The sequence below is a fragment of the Myxocyprinus asiaticus genome, chromosome 3, assembly GCF_019703515.2.
Source record: "Myxocyprinus asiaticus isolate MX2 ecotype Aquarium Trade chromosome 3, UBuf_Myxa_2, whole genome shotgun sequence".
Classification (NCBI taxonomy): Eukaryota; Metazoa; Chordata; class Actinopteri; order Cypriniformes; family Catostomidae; genus Myxocyprinus; species Myxocyprinus asiaticus.
Genome location: NC_059346.1, coordinates 32,710,994 through 32,731,076, shown reverse-complemented (window position 1 = coordinate 32,731,076; position 20,083 = coordinate 32,710,994). Strand labels below are relative to the sequence as shown.

Sequence of the window (20,083 nt, the reverse complement as noted above, 5' to 3'; positions counted from 1 at the left end):
TCACTGCAGCATTTTTATTGTTTATTTGGAGTCCCAAAGCCACATACACCAGCCCATACCCCTAACCCTAATTTTCCCTAGCATAAACTAACCATGGTTTTACTACAGTAACCATAGTATCACCGTATTTTGTAGTAAAATTATAGTAACCACAAAATTAAACATGGTTACTATACTAACACCATATTACTGAAGTAACACCATGGTTAACTGCATCAAAACTATGGTTTCCTCAAAAAACATGGTTACTACAATATTACTACAGTAAAACCATGGTTAATTTTATTTGGATCAAACCCTTTTCTCAGCTCTCCGACCTTCACTGTGACCAAATCACTGTGAGGAATCACTTTTATTTATTATTATAAAAAGTATTATAGAAAATATTAAGAGTGGAGACATGGGAAAAAAATTGACAAAAGATGGGATTCGAAACCCGGATAGTTAGCATGATAATGCGTTTTCACACCCTTAGCTACTACAATGGCACATGAGGGTGCAGTTTGTCATAAACTCACGTGTTTCCATCAGACTATTGGAGTGCAAGTAGTCACTCCGTTCTTTTAACCCAGTACACATCTAACACGTTAACCGGTTCAACGTCTCTGACCCATCGCAAAACATTCAAATATGCCCGCCTTCTCCAGCAGTTGCCCCCAAAGAATTTTGTGGTGTCTGTCTTGAGCTTGGTCTCAGCAATCGTGTGCAGAGTTAGTGTAAATAGCCTTTGCCAACAAGATAGGCTATTTGTACTTCAATAGTAAATAGACAGTCCGTTAAATATTTTATATATATATATTACTTTAAATCGTCAAGAGGTTAAAACAACTTCTTTTACTGACCTCATGGGAATTCTACTCATAGAATGAGACATAAAGTCATTGAAAACACATTTTAATGTCACATTAGTTAAGGTTTTATACATAGTCTTGAGCATCATATTTAAATGTACTTCTAAACGCCTCCCACATTGGTGTGGCGGGTGTTTGAAAATTGGATGTAGGATACCGTTGCTCGGCTGTTTTGAACTTCTTTTTACCTCTGAACGAAGAAGAACTTCTCAGGAAGTATATCGGTGCACTATGAGTTTTACAACTGAAAAGATTTCAGGAATTTGTTGTAATAAGAATGATCTTTATTGTTTGTACATTTGGGGTCTTAAAGAGAAATAAAAAAAAATGCTGTCATCATTTACTCATGTTGTTCCAAGCCTGTATGACTTTCATTCTTTTATTGCATTTTTTATTTTTATTTTTTCATACAATAAAGGTGTACCTAGCATCATCTTGTGTTCCACATAAGAGGAAATCATTTGTGTTTGAAACATGAGAGTTTTCAATTCTGGGTGAGCCATCCCTTTGAATTACTTTTGCTTTCTGTTTTTAGCCCATAATGCTGTGGTGACTTCGGCCATTTTTGCTCCCCATCCGGATCTTATTGTGCCTCAGGAGCCAGGGGCAGAAAAGCCTGACTCAGATTCTAAGAGTGACAGTACGGATGACTCCGAGACCATCCCATCAGGTACTGACTGTTGCCGTGATGACTAGCAGTGTGAAATCACAACAGTACACTATATGGTAGTAGTAGTAGTGAAAAAAAGTACTCATTGTTCTTTCTGCTTTTCCATTCTTCTGTTTCTTTCTCTTCCTCAGGGGCGCTGAAAACAGACCACTGTGAAGTTTTGCTCTCTGCTGATTTCACTGGAGCCATTAAAGTGTTTGTCAACATTAAGAAATACTGAGTTCTGAACACACCTAGTAAAAAAAAAAAAAAATATATATATATATATGATTGAAAAACTCTTCAGATTGTGGACAGAGCTGAAACAGAGGACAAAAGACAAAATGCAGTGCCACTTTACAGCTGAGACCCCATTCACTGACCCAATCAGCTGCTGCAGTGTGCTCTGAGAGGCGGAGATTTCAAGCCCTGCCTTATTCACAGAGAACAGGGACCCAGGAAGTTGAAGGATGGGGATGGTTCAGTAACAGGGATAAATGTCTTTATAGCTAAACACATTGCTATCCTTTACCTTCCTTTCTTTTTCATAGATTAATTTCATTTGGAGAGGAATTATTGTATTGTTATTGTACACAAAAGGGCTTTAAATTGCACAGATCAATGGTGCTATTGAATGAAACTGCAAGACTGTTTGGAGAGAATTGATAGGAGCACCATACACCCAAAGCCTTTTATTTTCCCCTGCACACTCTAACCCCAAAGTCAATGTTTCTGACAAACAGTGTTGCACATTTCCAACATTAGCACTGACTAAATTCATTTGTTTAAAACCCTCTATCAGTGTTATTTAGTAAAATATAACTGAACCTGATTTTTGTGTGTATGATTCCAGAAATAAAAAAGGGGTTTCCCTATGTATGGTGTTTTAATTTGTATGTATTAAAACAAGTTTTTCATTGGTGTAAATGAGAGATCCAGTTTGTCTCCTTGTGCTCCATTCTAATCAGCAATCACTATACCGACTGGTTAAAATACAAGTCCTTGCATAATATTTACACCAAAACATCTGTCCTTACACAATGTTTTTAATGTAAAGTTTGATGATGTATGGGCCAATCTTGCAGCAATTTTTTTTAAACATGGGATTTAAAACAAAAAAGGAAGAAAACAAATAAAAATACAAGTTTACAAAACAAAAGATATGTACAAGTCCACACATTGTCTTAGAAAAACTCTGCCAAGCCCAGGGTTGTGATTGCAGCAGACACATGGGGTACTGTTCTGGGAACAAATTAACAGCTGTGGATCACCCAGTTATTCCTCAAAGCACTGTGGAATAAACGCATTTATGTCCAAGACAAGAGCAGTCCTTGAGCTCTGTCAGGCTGCATTATGAGAAGATCACATGATTTAAAGGGTCAGAGTTCAGTGTTTACTCTTCTTGTTTTTTTTATGCGAGCGATGTGGTGATCGGGATGATGACCTCCACGATTTGTGCAGCGGTGATGGTGATCGAGAGCGTTTCGACTTCCATGGTGATCGAGATCTTGTTCTTCAAGAAAGACAAGGAGAAAAAGTTGATAAAGTATGTTGTTAATGCTTAAACCTGTAGTTTTTATGGCAGCATGACATTGTGTCCTAACCAGCCATGACCGTGATGAGCGACAGGATTCAGGACACTTTGACAGTCACTTGATTTCTATTTCTTCAGCTTTGAGCTGGGTAGCCCCGCCCACAGTGAAATCGAATTGGTCCAAAATCCCACTCCACACAACTACATATTAAATATCAAATATGTTCTGATTGGCTGTGAGAGTATGACTTAATTTTCTGTTTTGGGTGAACTATTTCTTTATCTCATCATTTACTTAACCTCATGCCATCCCAGATGTGTATACCTTACTTCTGCAAAACAAAAGATTTTTCTGTGGGTGATCAAAAGTTAGAAGCTCAGAAAATAACAAAAAGGCAGCATAAAAGTAATCCATATGACTCCAGCAGTTTAATCTCGGTCTTCTGAAGCGATCCAATCGATTTTGGCAGAGAACAGACCAAAACATAAATTTTTCTCCTTGGCAATCATGATTTCAAGCTTGATTACACGTCCTAGCGCCATCTAGTGCTTTGCACATGTGTCAAGCACTAGGAAGTGTAATCGAGCTTGAAATCATGATCGTGCCTAAAGACTGCAATGTCAAGTTAAACAGTAAAAAATGTATTACATTTTGGTCTGTTCTCACCCAAAACCAATTGGATTGCTTTAGAAGACATGGATTAAACAACTGGAGTCTTGATTACTTTTATGCTGCCTTTGTGCATTTTAGAGCTTCAAAGTTTTGGTCACCATTCACTTGCATTGTATGGACTTACAGAGATGAGGTATTCTTCTAAAAACCTTTGTTTGTGTTCAACAGAAGAAAGTCAAACACATCTGGGATGGTATGAGGATGAGTAAATGAGAGAATTTTCATTTTTGGGTGAACTATTCCTTTAAATGTAGCATTTTCACTTTCAGTGTGGACAGACAAATTATTTGTGGCTGAAAAAGTGCATCGTGTCTGGTTAGGACTGTGAATTACTGATTTTGAATAGTAAGAGGAGTTCATTGCTAGATACATATGAAAGTATGTTGCATTTAATGTTTGTGAGATTAGTGCATACCTCTCTCTCCTTTCTTCTTTGTCTTGACTCCGTCCTCTACTCTTCTCTCTGTCTTCACTCTTTCTACTCTTTTCTTTTTCCCATGTTTTACTCCTGTCCTCCCCTTTATCTCTTCGTTCTTCTTTTTTGGACCTCTCCTTCTGTTTCTGTGGCCATTTGTCTCTCTTTTCTTGGTCGTCCTTGTCAAACTCCTAAAGATGGGGGGATAGAAAGAAACAGAAAGAAATAATGAGTTTATGGTTTTATCATCAAGAGTTTTCTTTGTGAAGAATCCAAACACCAGTATTCTTTGCTTATACAGGAGGCCTCAATACTAGGTCCTAAGCAGACTTGGCTGATACTATTCAGCATCTTTGTAACTACACAATATGGCCAAAAGTATGTGGATAGACACCCCCTTATAATTAATGGGGTTTGGCTATTTTATTGCAACAGATTGGTGAGGACCCTTTTCTTTTCCAGCATGACAATGCAAGGTCCGTAAAGACATTATTTACAGAGGCTGGTATGGAAGAACTTGACTGGTCTGCACAAAGCCCAGACCTGAACCCCACTAACACCTTTGGGATGAATTGGAACACTAACAGCGAGACAGACCCCATGGCCCAACAACAGTGCCTGACCTCACTGACGCTCTTGTGTCTTGCTGAACATTACATTTTTAAGGCAAGGGAATTAATCCTTCCTTTTGCTGCTATAACAGATTCCACACTCATGGGAATGCTTTTCACTAGATGTTGGAACATGGCTGCATGGATATGTTCCCATTTTTTAAGAACAGAAGAGCAAGAGGTCAGGCACTGATGTTGGGGCCATGGGGTCTGGCTGAGGGTGAGTGTGTGTACCTTTTGTAGAAGTCTATTTCTGTAATGCTGAACTTGGTGATGGAGAGTCATACTGGACTTCCTCTGTCTCTTACCAGACTCTAATTCATCCTGAAACTTCATCACCTTCACCTGCAAAATGCACATACACACTTTTATAGTACCCGTCAACACATATGGCTTGATTGCTACATGTGTCTCTGTGTGTGCTAGAGTGAGTAAGACCATGAAATACTGAGCGTGAGTAAATTACCTCCAGTTCTCGGAGGCGTGTCCTTTTGGTTTCAGACAGCTCAAAGTTTTTCAAAGTACTCTTAAACTCTGCCCCCTCATACCTGCTGGGGCTGTCAGCATCATCACTGCTGATTTCAGAGTCACCATTGTTCTCTTTTTGGCCACTGCATAAGAAAGAGAGGGTAAGAAACAATGAGATGACAAAGAACTAAAAGTAATGTTACATTTTTTATTTTTAAATATTTCAGTAACACTTTATTTTACAGTGTCCGTGTTACACAGATTACGTGTTACTATTATTAGCTTCAATACTAAAAACAACATATAAGTACAGGCAGCTCTACAAAATAATTTCACAGTAAGTACACTTAGTTCATTAAGGTTAATAAATACCCAGTAATCTGAACACTGTAATGAAGTGTGACCAATATTTCCTCTGCTCATAAATCACTGTTTACAGGCTGTAATTACCAAAGAACTTCACACATTCAAAAGTAAACAGTTTTGTGGATGACATTAAAGGTGCTGTAAGCAATTTTTTCATGGAAAGGTATGCAAACAAATGTCCTACTCCCTGAAAGAAAGAAATTAAATGTCGAGAGATATCTCATCGGTCTCTGTGACAGCACTAGACTCAGTAAACAACAAACAAATGTGTCCACAGGCTCTGCCGCATTCTGCCATCATTTGCGCGTTCTCATAGTACTGTAGTTTCAGCGAATTATTGAGGCTTAATCCCACTTTTTATGCTATGTTGTTTATAACAGTTGTCAGTTGAGGGCACTATTTTGCTGCTGTTGTTTTTGAAAACCGCTTCTGCACGATGTCAATAAAGCTCACTTTTATCTTTTTGCAGGGTTTTGGAAAGAGGGGTCGTGGCTAATCCAAGGCTCAGATTGTGGAAATTCCAGAATGGCTAAAATCACTTACAGTACCATTAAGTTCACATTAAAGAAGAGGGTAGTAAGCAGGCATGTGATTTGATGAGGCAGTTTAAATGCTCTGATCATTTATCATGTTGTGCAATAAAACAGAATCATCCATCTATCACAAAGAACAATGGAATGGACAATAAATTTACAACATCTGAAAAAGTCTTACCTTGAATTCACCTCGGAGTCATTCTTTGCTGAAAGGATAAGAACAGTTTAACAAGGTGTATCAGTTTAAAGGATTCAATAAAATATAACAGCATTTATGGCATAATATAAATTACCACAGAAAATAATTCAGACTCATCCCTCAGTTTTTTTTACAGCTTAATTTTTGTGCTGTAAATTGACATTCTTTTGAGGTGGGAATACTTTTCTAGGTAGATGAACTTCTGGTTATGAGTTACTGATGATGAGTGAGCTCTATGTAAACAGTCCCTTTCTGTTATCTTTAATGTTTATTGCCTGGCCCCATATACCTCCTTTGTTTAAAAATAAATGAATAAAAAAAACTCAAGAACGAGCCAAAACTAAAATGAGTGTGCTAACTGACATTGTGCCACAAATGCTGTCGATAATGTTGTATCGAACCAAAAAACTTTCCTTAAAACAAACGTAAGTGAAGATGTGGAATTTATAATCTTTTATTGTCTACTGACTGAATACTGACAGTTGGAAAATCCTGGACACATATTTACTGTTATAATGAGAGTGAGGACACTGCCGATCAAATTACTCTGTGTTGTTATTGTACCTGAGGATTCTGAATCCTCCACCTTCTCCCATTTGGACAATGCGACACTGGGTAATGTCTTATCTGAGCCCTCGTCCACTTGATCAGACATACAAAACAAGCACAAAGAGGAAATGTATGTAACTTAGAGGAGTTCAAATATATGAAAAAACAACTCAACTGTATGTGCTCAACTTTTTCAAGGTGTTCAGAACACAGTAATGAAATTAAATAGTAGTAACATTTTAATAAAAATATCTAATTGTTCAAATAAACAAGATCAACATCATTCTCTCATCATTTACTCGCCCTCATGCTATCCCAAGTGTGTATGACTTTCTTTCTTCTGCTGAACACACAGATTTTTAGAAGAATATTTCAGCTTTGTAGGTCCATACAATGCAAGTGAGTGGGTACCAACATTTTGAAGCTCCAAAAGCTCTTTTACTATGAATCTTCACTTTTACACACTTTTTTTTGCCGATTTGCATTCTTCATGCATATCGCCACCAAGTGGGCAGGGAGGAGAAATAGATTTAACCACTGGAGTCTTATGGATTAATTTTATGCTGCCTTTGTGTGCTTTTTGGAGCTTAACCATTTTGGTACCCATTCACTTGCATTGTGAAGGACCTACAGAGCTGACTATTCTTCTAAAAATCTTCATTTATGTTCAGTAGAAGAAAGTTTTACACATCTGGGATAGCATAAGGGTGAGCAAATGATGAGAATTTTCATTTTTGGGAGAACTATACTTAAAGAGCCCTCAACAGCCGTACTTACATGGCACACCATCGATGTCATCTATTGCGTTTCCCAGGGGAACACCATCAATGTCGTCAACCGGTTCACCGTCTATAGAGGATGGGTCCCAGGTCAAAGGTGACCCATCAAGGTCATCAAGGGGTGTACCATCAATTTCACTTCTGTCTAGAGGAATACCATCCAATGGTGCCCCATCCAGATCTGGAGATTCAGGCTAGAGAACAAGTAGGTAAATAAACTAATAAAACCCACACTCAACAGATCAACATGTAAAATTCTGTAGGTATCCCATCGTAAAGGAGACAGCAGAAGTGACTGGGTGGAGGTAACTGAGGGCTGCGCACTACCATTATCGGCCAATATTAGCATTAACATCAGTCTGATTAGGCTGATTTAAAAAAAAAAGTAAATTAAAGGAATATTCCGGGTTCAGTACAAGTTAAGTATTTGTCGACAGCATTTGTGGCATAATATTGATTACCGCAAAAAAATATTTTGACTCGTCTGTACTTTTCTTTAAAAAAAGCAAAAATCTGGGTTCAAATGAAATGGAAGTAATGGAAATAAGGAAGTATATGGGGCCATCCATAAACGTTAAAATACAAGTATAGCCACAAGACGTAAACAATATGCATGTTAACATGATTTTAGTGTGATAAAATTGCTTACTAACCTTTTCTGTGTAAAGTTATAACCAATTTTACAACTTCATTGCCATGACCATGTAATGTCAACAAACCCTAAAATGATTTAAACAACTTTACAGCTAAAACAAAACTAATGAGTTTGAACAGAAGAATTAATGAAAGTGCTTTTCTAAAATTATAAGCTTCACATTTCTACCTTTAAACCCTCCAAAACTTGTCCCCATTCACTTCCATTGTAAGTGCCTCAATGTAATCTTTTTGCTTTTTTTTTTTAAAGAAAAGGAGGGATGAATCGAAGATATTTTTTGTGGTAATCAATATAATGCCACAAACACTGTTGATTGAGCTCCACTTCTATTGAACCCAGAATATTTCTTTAAATCTCATTGTCTGATTAGGCGATATTAGAAGGAAATAATATCAGGGATTACTTATTCAGATTCAAACAGTACGCTAGGTTTCAAAAGTACTAAACTGTTACCCATCTTCTACTGAACATTTTTATGTTTTGATGCAATATTGCAGGTGAAATATTCAATTACTACAGCTTTAGTGTGAATGATGCATTTTTATAAAAGAAATACAGTAGAGATTCATATGATCAGCCTTCAAATAGGTTATTGGGCATAGCATAAAATTATAAATTATTGGTTATCAGGCTATACTGGTGCATCCTTTGGTAATGGCAAACTGTATTAGATTTGCCAAAGCGTAAGACCAGAACCTCTTAATGTTGCTATCCTATTTATCTTACCTTTATCCATTGATTTTGCTCAAAATCTATTGCCTACTGCTCACCTCTGCTCTTTCAATAACTTCCTCTCCAGGTTTATTGATCCCCATGAATATATTCTGCAGCTGAATCAGGAAGGATTCTGGATAAATTGCCCAGTCCTCCCATGCCCGAAAACATCCCATGATTCTTTGCTGCAAAGAGAGAGAGATAAAAGAGTATTTAGAGGGGAAGTGAGTTCAGAGCAGATAGAAGAATACAGAAGAGATAGCTGTGCTCACTTTAAACTGCTCTGCCTGGAGTCTGGCCTGGATGTTCCGATACGCTTCACTGATGTCGCCAAATATCTGAGGCAGCTTTGTCTCAAAACTATTCCATAGAAAGATAAAAATGGTTAGTCCAATAGAAATGACATTATTATTTTTAATCCTAATCATGTTAGTGCTGTCAGTTTTAACATTTCTAGTGGAGAGCAATTTTAAAAGACATTGGAAATAAAAGCGACCACACCATTCATCAACAAGCAACATAAAAATACACCTGAGACGTAAGGAGTAGCACAACTGACTCACAATTTGCGGTAATATGAAGCATTGGCAACTTTGGCACAGGAGTTGTAGAGGATGTCAGATATCAGGTAAAGTCTGGCAATCTGCAACACACACAAGACATCAGACAAAAAAGGTATCAAAAGAGTGGAGCGTGTCTCTACTGGAAACTTGTTGCACAGGCAACTCTAGTTGTGATTTGTGATTGCAGCTGTATATAATTGTAAATGTGTACCTTCTTCTGCAGTTGCGTGTGTGGTATAGACAGAGATTCGGTGATGCAGGAGACGACCTCCTCAGCAGCCTCCGCTCTCTCTAAACAGAACACCATTGCATCTCCAATCTCATCTCTGCGGGGAGTCAGCCCTTTCAGCAGGGCCTCTAACCTCTCTCTGTGTCTGAGACAAAACATGCATATTAAACATGCAAACACTTTACAAAACATATAATCATTTAGCAGTCGCTTTTATCCAAAACGATTTAAAGGAAAAACACAAGCTTTTATCATACAAGACACAACAATATTAGCAGTTCTGTGGAAACAAATTTAGAAGCTAGAGCAGCAGATATGTAAATGTGGAAGAGAAGAGAAAATACACAAAGCCAAAAAGAATACATTCATTAAAAAAATGGGATGTAGATGGATAACCAGTTTACCGGCATTAACAATTTGTTCAACTAATACTATCGGTTACAAATGAACGAGAGGTTAATTAAAAAAACAACAGAGAGGTAATTTCTTGGGTTTAACATGTAGACAGATCCCTTCTAAAATAGCATAATGCGGCGGCCCCATAGACTTTCAATGGGCGGGACACTGACGAGGAGAGAAGAGGCTAAAAAATGCTCATCACTTAATGAATTGACTGCCTGATATGTTTTACACTAAACAGTCCTTTTGGAATGAATTATATGTGGATGATAAAATTGCTGTTTTATAAAAGACAATTTTGCGACAGGTAGGTGTCATTTTAAGGCTCTCCCCATTCATTTGTGTGGTATCAGCAAACGGTGACTTAATGTCGTAACACGCTAGTTGACCGTTATGCTCTCTACTAAGGTATAAGCATGGAGGTTGTTATCTCTTTATAAAAGATCTTTGATGTAGAGCATGTTATGTACACACAGGGTGCTGTTAACAGATAACACAATGTCTTCCTCTCAGTCTGAATGACAAGGAATTAAGCATGCACTGAAGGACCATTTTGTCAGTGAAGACAACATGTTCCGACGCAAATTGTAAAATAGCACATTAAAGTTTAGTAGTAGCACGAGTACAATGAGGTACCATTTTTTGCAAGTGTCGACATCTAAGAGCATACGTTTACATTTCACTTATGTTGCAGACCTAGATGCGTACCATATGACCCCTGCCCATGTAGATATGTTAATTTTTCTAAACAAAAATGATTAGGATTGCCCAGCAGCACTATATGTGGGTAGGCTATGTTTTTATTCTTCAAGGATAAAAAAATCATGAGAAAGTCATAGCAGGTGTTCCAGGGGTATATTTTCAATTGATTTGTTTGTAGTTTTTAAATATATACATATTATATTTAAAGAAGTTTAAATTTATAGTATCGATTTCAAATGATTTAATTAGTAAAATGTAGAAAACTGTACCAAACAATTGGCAAATTATCTTAAAAAAAGGTGACTTTTGCCAAAAGGTGTGTAGATTGTAATTTGCCGTGCAAGCAATCCATTCAAAATTAGTTTGTTACCAAAATATAAGAAAACATACGGTTGTTCATTCAAATGTTGATGTAATAACTATTGATAAATATGCACATAAGTTTTGAGCCTGTTTTGTTTCAGCCAGCATAGATCTTTGTCATGCCTGTTTTGGTCATAGGTCAATAAGGAGAGCTGTTTGAATGCAAGTGAATGGAGAAGAAGCCTCCAACCGCTGCATAAACTGCTTTTGTGTGGAAACAGTTCATCACGTAGTGAATTGACTGACTGGGTGCTAATTTTCAGTATGTTTGCCATTATATATTAAAATGTAGAAGACTTTATTTGCAGTTTGCTATGGGAAAAAAACCTGCTTTTGAAGTGAAGTCAGGATTTTTAATATCATCTAAAATATTGGATAATGTTTCTGGAAAATCAGATAATCTGAAAGTTGGCTGGAAAAAAAAATAGACTTTTACAGACCGTATCTGTCAATTTACATTTGTGTGTTGACGGACGGCTTTTGACCTATCCGATATGCTGGATGCGCCGACGTATCGCGGTCCATAGGAACAGCTGCTAATAAGGTATCTACGTATAGATTTCTATGTGTTTGGTCACTTGACTGATTCATGACTTATCAGTTAACTGGTTAATAACCAGGTAATGCTGGTGGATACTCGGCTAAAAGAATTTGCCCAAATTTGCATCACTGATCTGATGAGAAAATATATCAATACGAGTCAGGATACAATAATATTATGTTTGGTGTATTTTTATTCAAAACTGTGATACTGTAATTCACAATAAGACATGACTTTGGACATATAACCTAGCCCTGCAATATTAAAATATATACCCTGAATTCTCTATATGGCCTAAAACCTCTATTTATATCTGAGAGTTCTGCTTACTCTGGCTTCAGTTGCCCTTTCTTTTGCTCTTCCTCTTGAGAAGGGAAGGAGCTTTCTTCAGCTTCCTCATCACCATGGAGATACGGGTTGAGAAGCGGAGGCTTCCATAGGGAGCCTCCTCGAAACATTCTAAAAGTGGAAGTCCTCCATTTATTTGGGTTCTCTCCCTAAAAAAAAAAAAAAAAAAAAAAAAAAAAAAGAGACAGAAAGATGGTGAATATGATTGGATGGAGAAACTTTTAACAGTCTGTTTCAACTTGGTGTGTAGCCATGACAGAAAATAGCTAATTTACCTGTAGAATGGAGTAGAGTTTCCATCTGTAGTACACATGCTCGTGACTCTTGTTATCAAACAAAAACCTGCAACATTGATCAGACAATCAATACACAAAGGGATAATATAATATACTGAATAGGAAAGTGGCTTAAGACAAAGCTATTCTAGTTAAACAAGACAATTTCACACCTGAAGTCAGGGTTGTTCTTTTCCCGGCTCATGATTATGGCCTCAAACATGGGTCCCTCTCGCACCACAAACTCAATCATTCTGTTTATCAAGCCCAGCAGGTTCCTATCAGCCACAAAAAAAGAGGGATGAGAGAATGAACAAGGGCATTTTTTTCTCCTCACAACTTTTCTCCATCACTACATACATTCCACAGTCTTACCATGTCAGTCCTATAATTTCTTCTCTGGCAGTTTGAAACTTGGATTTCACTTTTGTTTCGAGTGAAAACGAGTCCGGAGTGTGTTTTAGTATATTGTTAGCTCCTAGTGTGTAGAGAAAGGCCACTGTGTGGTGATTTTGCAATCATGTTCATGTTTTTATAGAAGCAATTACTGGGTATGTAAATATGTATAACATTTCAGCCCCTTAGTTTATTAACAGAATAAAGAAGAGGCTGGTGTTGCTAAAGATGGGTAGGATCAGTCTCTTTGATCAGTTGATCTACTATCTCGAAGCATGTAAATGTAATATATATCTGTAAGTGTATGAGTGACTGTCTTTGTTGCAATCTATGATCAGAGATTTATGCAGTCCCTTTTCAATGATCTAACCACTGTGATTTAGGTGTCAAAGTCTAAAGGTGAGTGTGTTTGTGTGTTTCAGTGGCAATGGTGTTTTAATAAATGGACAGAGAATGTGTACCTTTCTGGGGGGATTACCACTGTCACAACGGCCTCGGACAGAGTCTGTTCATGACATCAAACCAAATCATGAAGATACAAAAATACAGTGAGTTTTTATTTAAACAAACTGCAGCATATTCATGATTAATTTTATCAGCAGCAGCTAAACCTCTTGACACATGCTTCGCAAACAGACAAGGTCAGCTCAAAGTATCCCCTGTCTCTGCCTGAGGGACACTGTGTACATTCAGACACTTTATTACAACCAAACCGGTCTGGCTTCACTGACTGTCAGACTGTGATGTCATGAGCTCATTTTCACCCTAGTCTAAAGGTGAAGTGTGTAATTTCTGTGCCTCTTGCAACACTAAACAGAATTGCAAAAATAATGACAAAACAGATTCTCAAAGCAAACATAAGCAAATGTACTGTGAAAATTACATAAAACTACACCTTGCTCTGAATTACAGAAGCAACCCTGCACTTTGACCATTCTGTTTCTAGCCATGTCTAAGGTGAGTCATAGCTGATCTGCTCACAACTGTATTATTAAAGGAACAGTTCACCAAAAAATTATAATTCTTCTTCTCCCCCCCACCCCACTCCTTACCCTTATGTCGTCTCAAACTCCTATGACTTTCTTACGTGAGACGTGAGTCGTATACAATGCAAATGAATGGTGACCAAATTTTGACCAACTCCATAAAAGACATAGAAGGCAGCATAAAGGTAATCCATAAGACTCCAGTGGTTTAATCCATGTCTTCTGAAGCCATCCAATCGGTTTTGGGTGAGAACAGACCAAAATATAACTCCTTTTTCACTGTACATCTTGCCATTGCAGTCTCTAGGCACGATCATGATATTAAGCTTGATTAAACTTCCTAGCACTTCACACATGCACAGAGCATAAGGTGTAATTGAGCCAGAAATCATGATCGTTATGGAGACCACTGTTGCAAAGATTTATAGTGGAAAAAGGAGTTATATTTTGGTCTGTTCCACTCGAATCCTATCACTTGGATCGCTTTAGAAGACATGGATTAACCCACTGGAATCTTATGGAATACCTTAATGCTGACTTTATGTCCTTTTTAGAGCTTAAAAATGTGGTCACCATTCATTTGCATTGTATGGACATCATATCTCCATTAAAATATATTTGTATGTGTTTAGCGGAAGAAAGTCATATGAATCTGAGACAACACAAGGGTGAGGAAATGAGATCATTTTCATTTTTGGGTAAACTATACCTTTAAGAAAATGCTCTGCAAGTCTTGGAGGCTTTAGACTTTACATATTTGTTGACTCATTCAGTGTTTTAACAATCAAAAAGAGACATGGAAGAGCAAACCTTTACAGAACCATGAAGTCTAAGCAGCCAGACTAGTGGGTAGGAATGAAGTGTCTTTTGTTACCCAGGATGCCCCTCAGGCTACAAATGAACATCTGTATGACCAAGTTTTGTACAGTCTTTGTGGAAACATTCCGAGTTTCTTGATTTAATCTGCTTGTGATTCCTTCTCTCATACAATGGACTCTCTTCACACATCCGCGTCCACGAAGCAGAAGTCGTCATATATGGGCAAACGCAACTATGGCTGCTGCTGAGGTGTATGTGTTTTCAAAGACCTTAAAAGTTTTGACTGCATTTACGCTTGGAGACGTTGACCGCATCGTACATCAACGGTTAAATCTAAACTCAAAGATTACAAGTTGTTTTTCGAGGGTTATCTGCATGAATACAAAGGTTAGTAGATAAAAATAAATTATAATTGAGAGGTTGTGCGTTATATCAGCAGGCACAAATTTATGTATTAAAGGAATGATCTTCAAATCTGTCGCCATAAATTGCAAAAATGCAAAAAAAGAGGGCACAGTTAACAAATCTGTGAGTTGTACTTGGTGAAACTAATACCTGATGGGGGGTGACACAGGATGTGAAGAAGAGATCCATGTCCCGCTCCATCCGACATCTAACCCTGTCAAACATACACTTTTGTGTCGTTTGTGATGTGTAATCATTCCAATGAAACCGTGATAGTCCAGCTCAGATTTCAAAGCATTTCACAATTCCACCTCTGAGCGACCTAATCTTGAAAATACTGTCCTCAAATGAAAGTGCTTCCTCGTTTAGTAAAGAAGTTATCTTCTTCGCGTTTAATTGCCTGAATCCACCGAGCCCATACACAGTTCGGACATTTTCTTTTAGAATTTGTGCAAATAGGAATACCGTAGTGGCACTAGTTATTACTGTTCTTCCCGATCGCCACCATAATTTACCCAATTATGCTTTGCTCACGCAGAAGTGTGAAAAGGGTCCATATACATTGGTGAGTTGAATCAATCAACCAACTCAAATTAGACAAAATTCATTAATGGAGTGTTTTAAAGATGATTGTGTAATTTTATCCAAACAATGAAACAACACTGTTCCATTTCAGTGCCCAGCTGAAGATTGACCACCATATTTCTCTATATATGACAGAAATCTCTGGTGTGTACAGATAAGTAATACCAAACTCTTATATATTTAGTCAAATTCTTTAATAAGATGAAGCAACTATTACATCCTACGTAATAATTCTCAGCTATAATCTTTTGTATCAACCTAAAAATGGAGTATTAATTGGCTGATAATCTTTCATTTTCATGTAGCTTTTTATTATTGTTCAAAAAAAGGTATAGTAGCTCCTTTTTTATTGTTGTTTGAAAAAAATTATATTTTGTTTCTTTGAAGTAATGCTTTATTGTCTCAGAATCTTTTGCAAACCTTCATTCAATGCCTCGACTTTGGCAAACCATACTCTACTACCCAGACACCAAGATACAGTGTTTGCGTTTACCTTGTGAAAGTCATCCTGTGAGCGGTTGCGTGATTTGGTGAAGTCATTTCTGAAGCGGTCTCTGGGTTGGGCGTTGAATGGCAGTCCAGAGGGTGGAGGGGGGGCAGTAGTCTTCAGCACCCCGATGGGGGTGTAAAGAGGTTGTGGAGGAATACGTACTGCCTTCCCCCAACCCAACTTCATTTCAAAACCCATTATTGTTTTTCCTGCAAAACACAGGAGACCAGTACTCAGTTTACCACAGCATATAAAGAGCACAGGGCCAGAGCAAGTGCCACTTTGGCAGGTCGGATGTTTCCTTCTGATTGGCTTATGAGGATTTCTCACCGTCCAGAGCAGCCAGAGCACGCTCAGCATCTTTTCGTGTCATGAAAGCAACAAAACCACGGTTGGTGACTCTTGATTTCTCCTCCTCCTTGCGAGGCCACATGATCTTAACACTAGCCAGAGGACCATATTTCCCAAACTCTTTACAAAGCATCTCTTCTGTCATCTAATGGGACACAGACAAGGTCAAAGCTTGGTCGACACAATGTGTAGCACACCTGCGTAATTCCAAGAGTGCCATATGGTCACTGTTATGCAGTCTATTAAAGAAAAACTGACTACAGTTACATGGACACCAGAAAGCGACTTATTGCAAGACAGCGGGTTATTGCGAGAAAGCAGCTTTCCCGTTAAATGCACTGTATAAGCGCCATACTCTTTCCTCCCGTATAATTGCAGCTCAGTCAGTAAGCAGCTTTCTCTGCAGCAACGTAATTTCCCCATGACGCTTGTGTAAATAACAAACATGGCATCCAAGGAAGACTTTGCTATTTTATTCTCTGTTGCTTTGCTATATTTCCATATATTCCAGAGTTGTTGCTATGTTTGTTTCCTTAACTTTCTATTGTACGAGTGCATATACGTGAATGTGTGGGGCCGTCGATATTTTACATTGGTTTGTATAAATGAGTACAGATTATTGTGTATGTGCTTTTCCCACTGTACTTCCAGAAATGTTGAATTCTTTCCACTGATCCAATGAAGTTTGTTATCTGATCTGTTCATGCACATGTGCACTCTTCAAAAACCTGTGAGAACGCCGCTTATGTGTTTACATGACCACTTTAAGCCGCATTCTCAAAGAGAAATCTAGCAGGTGTGATAAACTGCCTTATCTTAATCCCTTAAATGGTGTAAGGAAATCAATGTTATCGTTTACATGACATTTCAGTATGCCGCTTTCTGCAAAAACCCTGGAATAAACCGTTTTCTTAAGTGCATGTAAACGTGGTCACTATGTGACTGTTCGTGCTGGCCTTAGATTCAGATTAAGGGTCCCTGTATGAATTCACTCAATTGGCAGGACATAGTCTCTTCTCACCTTGAGGTTGATGCAGCCAATGTACAGGTTTGTTGTATTTGGCACTGCAGGATCATCATCAAATACTACAAACACAATATATAAAGTTATTTTAGCTTCCACTGGGTCTTTAAAGTGAATTGTGTGTGGTGTGAGTTTGTTAGACTTACTTGATCGCCTTGTCAGAGGTAAATCCAGATCAGGGCACACTCCTCCAGAATCACCTTTCTTCCTTTTGTATCTCTCCTCCCTTTCTTCCTGTATTCTGAATGATAGATTGAATAAAGACAGAGTACTCTTTAAGCGCAGAGTAGGAGTCCTTGGCTTTTTGTTTGAGCTGATCAAGACAAAAGCAAAACAATAATGCAAGATAGAAACACTGACTGTTTTAATTCTTCTTTAAAAAGCTCCAGATTACTCTTCTTCTTCTTCTCATCTGCTTTCTTTTTAACGGCCTACAAAGTAAAAACAACACTGAATGTTACACAGTTGCTATAGACCATTGTGGCACAAAGTTGACAAGCATTCTGAATTTTGACCTTACTGATACTATATTGAACATTTTCTCATTTGTTTGTTTTAATTGTGGAACAATAGGTCATTCAACACACCTTCAGTGAAATATTTAATTTGATAAGCATGAGTCACACTAAATGACATGTAATTTACTCCAAATGATTAAGTGTTACATAACATAAAGCAACAAATGAGAAACGTAAAAAATTCCTGCAGATTGTTTGTAAAATTATTTATGAATTACAACTACATTTATAGAATTTTGCTGACTTTTGGCTATGACTATACACAAAACCTAAAACAAAAAATTAACAGTTAATTATTTTTACAGTGTTACAAAAGGATGATCTTCTAATCTAGGATAAGTTCCTTCTAACTCAATCTTACCTTTCTTCACTCTGAGGATATTAAACTTCTCTGATTATGGGTCACTTACAGTTTTTTTAATTTCAGGCTGAGAAGGTGAGGCATTCTGTGATGGAGAAGTAAATTTAGTGACAGGTCTGTAGAGTTTGCTCTTTTTCACCTCCGAAGCTTCTTCCTCTGAGAAAGAAAGAGACCATAACAGGTTCAGTGGCTTCTTAAAATGTGGCTTAGATAAAATACTTCTTCCATTTTATCTAAAAGTGCAGCTTAGATTTATAGTTTTTAGGCTTTGCTCAATATTTAAACTTTTACCGTTGACAGAATAATGATGAAACTGGCCAATTTGAATCAGAAAGCACAACAACGCACCTTTAGTTGCATTTACGATGCCACCTCGTACAAATGTCTTCACGCCACTCTTGTCATTAGTGTCAAATGAAGCCAAAAATTCTTCAAAAACTTCAGCAGCTTTCTCCTCCTCCTGTAAACATTAATACAGTGAAATATTAACACAAATACAACAGATGTTAGGGACTGCAACTTTTTCTGAAATCACTAACCTGATTAAAAACACTTTATTTGCCTTGTAATTATGATTTGAACTGATGATGTCATGCAATGCTTATATGCATAAGACAACAGTTTAGTTTTATCATTTGAATGTACTTAATAACCAAGCACTATCACTCTGACAATCTGAATGCTGCATGTTTGAATATTTACTAACTTAACTGAACACAGTTTGTGAAATTTTGCCTTTGATGCATTAAACAGGCACAGAAAGTCTGATGACAGAAACCTACCTTTTTCTTGATTTCTTCTTGCTCTCTCTTTGTTAGTGTCTTCTTCACCCCCACAGATTTCCCTTTCTTGTCTGCCATTTCAGCTCTCTAAAACACAACAAAAATGTGTAACATAGACCACTGAGAGACATGCGTGCGAGAATGTAACCATCTGGATTGAGGCATCAAATGTAATAAATTAAGAATGAACAATCTTAAAAACCCATATCGGTAGACAAGTCTTAATATTGGGGGGACGTTCCCAATATGTCTAGTGGATCAGACATTGCACACTTGACAGTCCTCATATATGTATACATATATATGTGTGTGTACACACACACACACACACACACACACACACATCACAGTGTTTTACACTGGTTGAAAAGCCATTTATGCAGTGCATCCAAGTGATCTCTTTATCTGAATTAACAACAGCAGGATGCAGGTTTTCAAGCCAGTCTCCTTTCACTAAACACTAAGACAGAGGTCCATATATGCTGTAAACGTCTCCCTGTGATTGGAGCATAATTCACGATACGGGAAAACTACACAATGTGTCTTCTATTTGTTTCTATAAGTAATAACAGGATCTTTCAGTAGCCATGGATCTGGTGTTGATGGTAATGCCCCATAGTGAGTTGCCTTGCTAGATAGCATTTTTGGGCATCATAGGTGCCGATGATCCCCCAAAAAGGTGTCTAGGTAGGCAGCTGACTGGGTTTGGAGATTCAGCCGAATGTGTGAGTTAGCGTATGGGCTAACACCTCTAGTCTTCCTGGCCTCCTGCAAACACCAGCCAACCATCTGCTGTAAACGACATTAACACTGTCGGAGAATGTAAGAAAGGACTATCCGAAGCTGAAACCATCTGCACATTCGTAAACAACCAATACAGCGACTTACACAGTTCATGCGTTGAGAAAATGAAACCTTTCGTTTGTTGTTAATCCGCCATTTTGAAA

General features: G+C 37.7%; 2 protein-coding genes across 4 annotated transcripts in view; one reads left to right on the top strand and one right to left on the bottom strand.

Moving 5' to 3' along the window:
- LOC127427843 (WD repeat-containing protein 44-like) overlaps positions 1-2,591 on the top strand; it is a 27,967-nt gene extending 25,376 nt beyond the window's left edge. The window contains exons 19-20 of the mRNA XM_051675676.1: positions 1,387-1,521; positions 1,653-2,591. Of these exons, the coding sequence (XP_051531636.1) occupies positions 1,387-1,521; positions 1,653-1,741 (224 nt within the window). The 3' untranslated portion in view covers positions 1,742-2,591. The remainder of the gene's footprint in view (positions 1-1,386; positions 1,522-1,652) is intronic.
- LOC127427850 (U2 snRNP-associated SURP motif-containing protein-like) lies at positions 2,529-20,083 on the bottom strand. 3 transcript variants are annotated; one of them, XR_007894988.1, is made up of 24 exons: positions 20,025-20,083; positions 19,137-19,223; positions 18,703-18,814; positions 18,404-18,510; positions 17,836-17,906; positions 17,473-17,716; positions 16,431-16,596; positions 16,104-16,309; positions 13,277-13,320; positions 12,593-12,697; positions 12,420-12,486; positions 12,127-12,293; positions 9,774-9,936; positions 9,563-9,642; positions 9,272-9,359; positions 9,056-9,184; positions 7,629-7,824; positions 6,867-6,944; positions 6,282-6,309; positions 5,200-5,344; positions 4,968-5,078; positions 4,123-4,313; positions 2,798-3,013; positions 2,529-2,767 (listed from the first exon to the last, which is right to left on the bottom strand). XR_007894988.1 is itself a non-coding variant. In XM_051675703.1 (24 exons), exons 1-24 carry the CDS (start codon positions 20,031-20,033, stop codon positions 2,887-2,889), a joined length of 2,637 nt encoding a protein of 878 aa, XP_051531663.1. In that variant the 5' UTR covers positions 20,034-20,083; the 3' UTR covers positions 2,529-2,886. The 3 variants fall into 3 exon arrangements, 2 of the variants coding, with proteins under 2 accessions (XP_051531663.1, XP_051531650.1); XM_051675703.1 differs by having other exon boundaries at positions 2,529-3,013; positions 17,473-17,537; positions 17,622-17,716; XM_051675690.1 differs by having other exon boundaries at positions 2,529-3,013.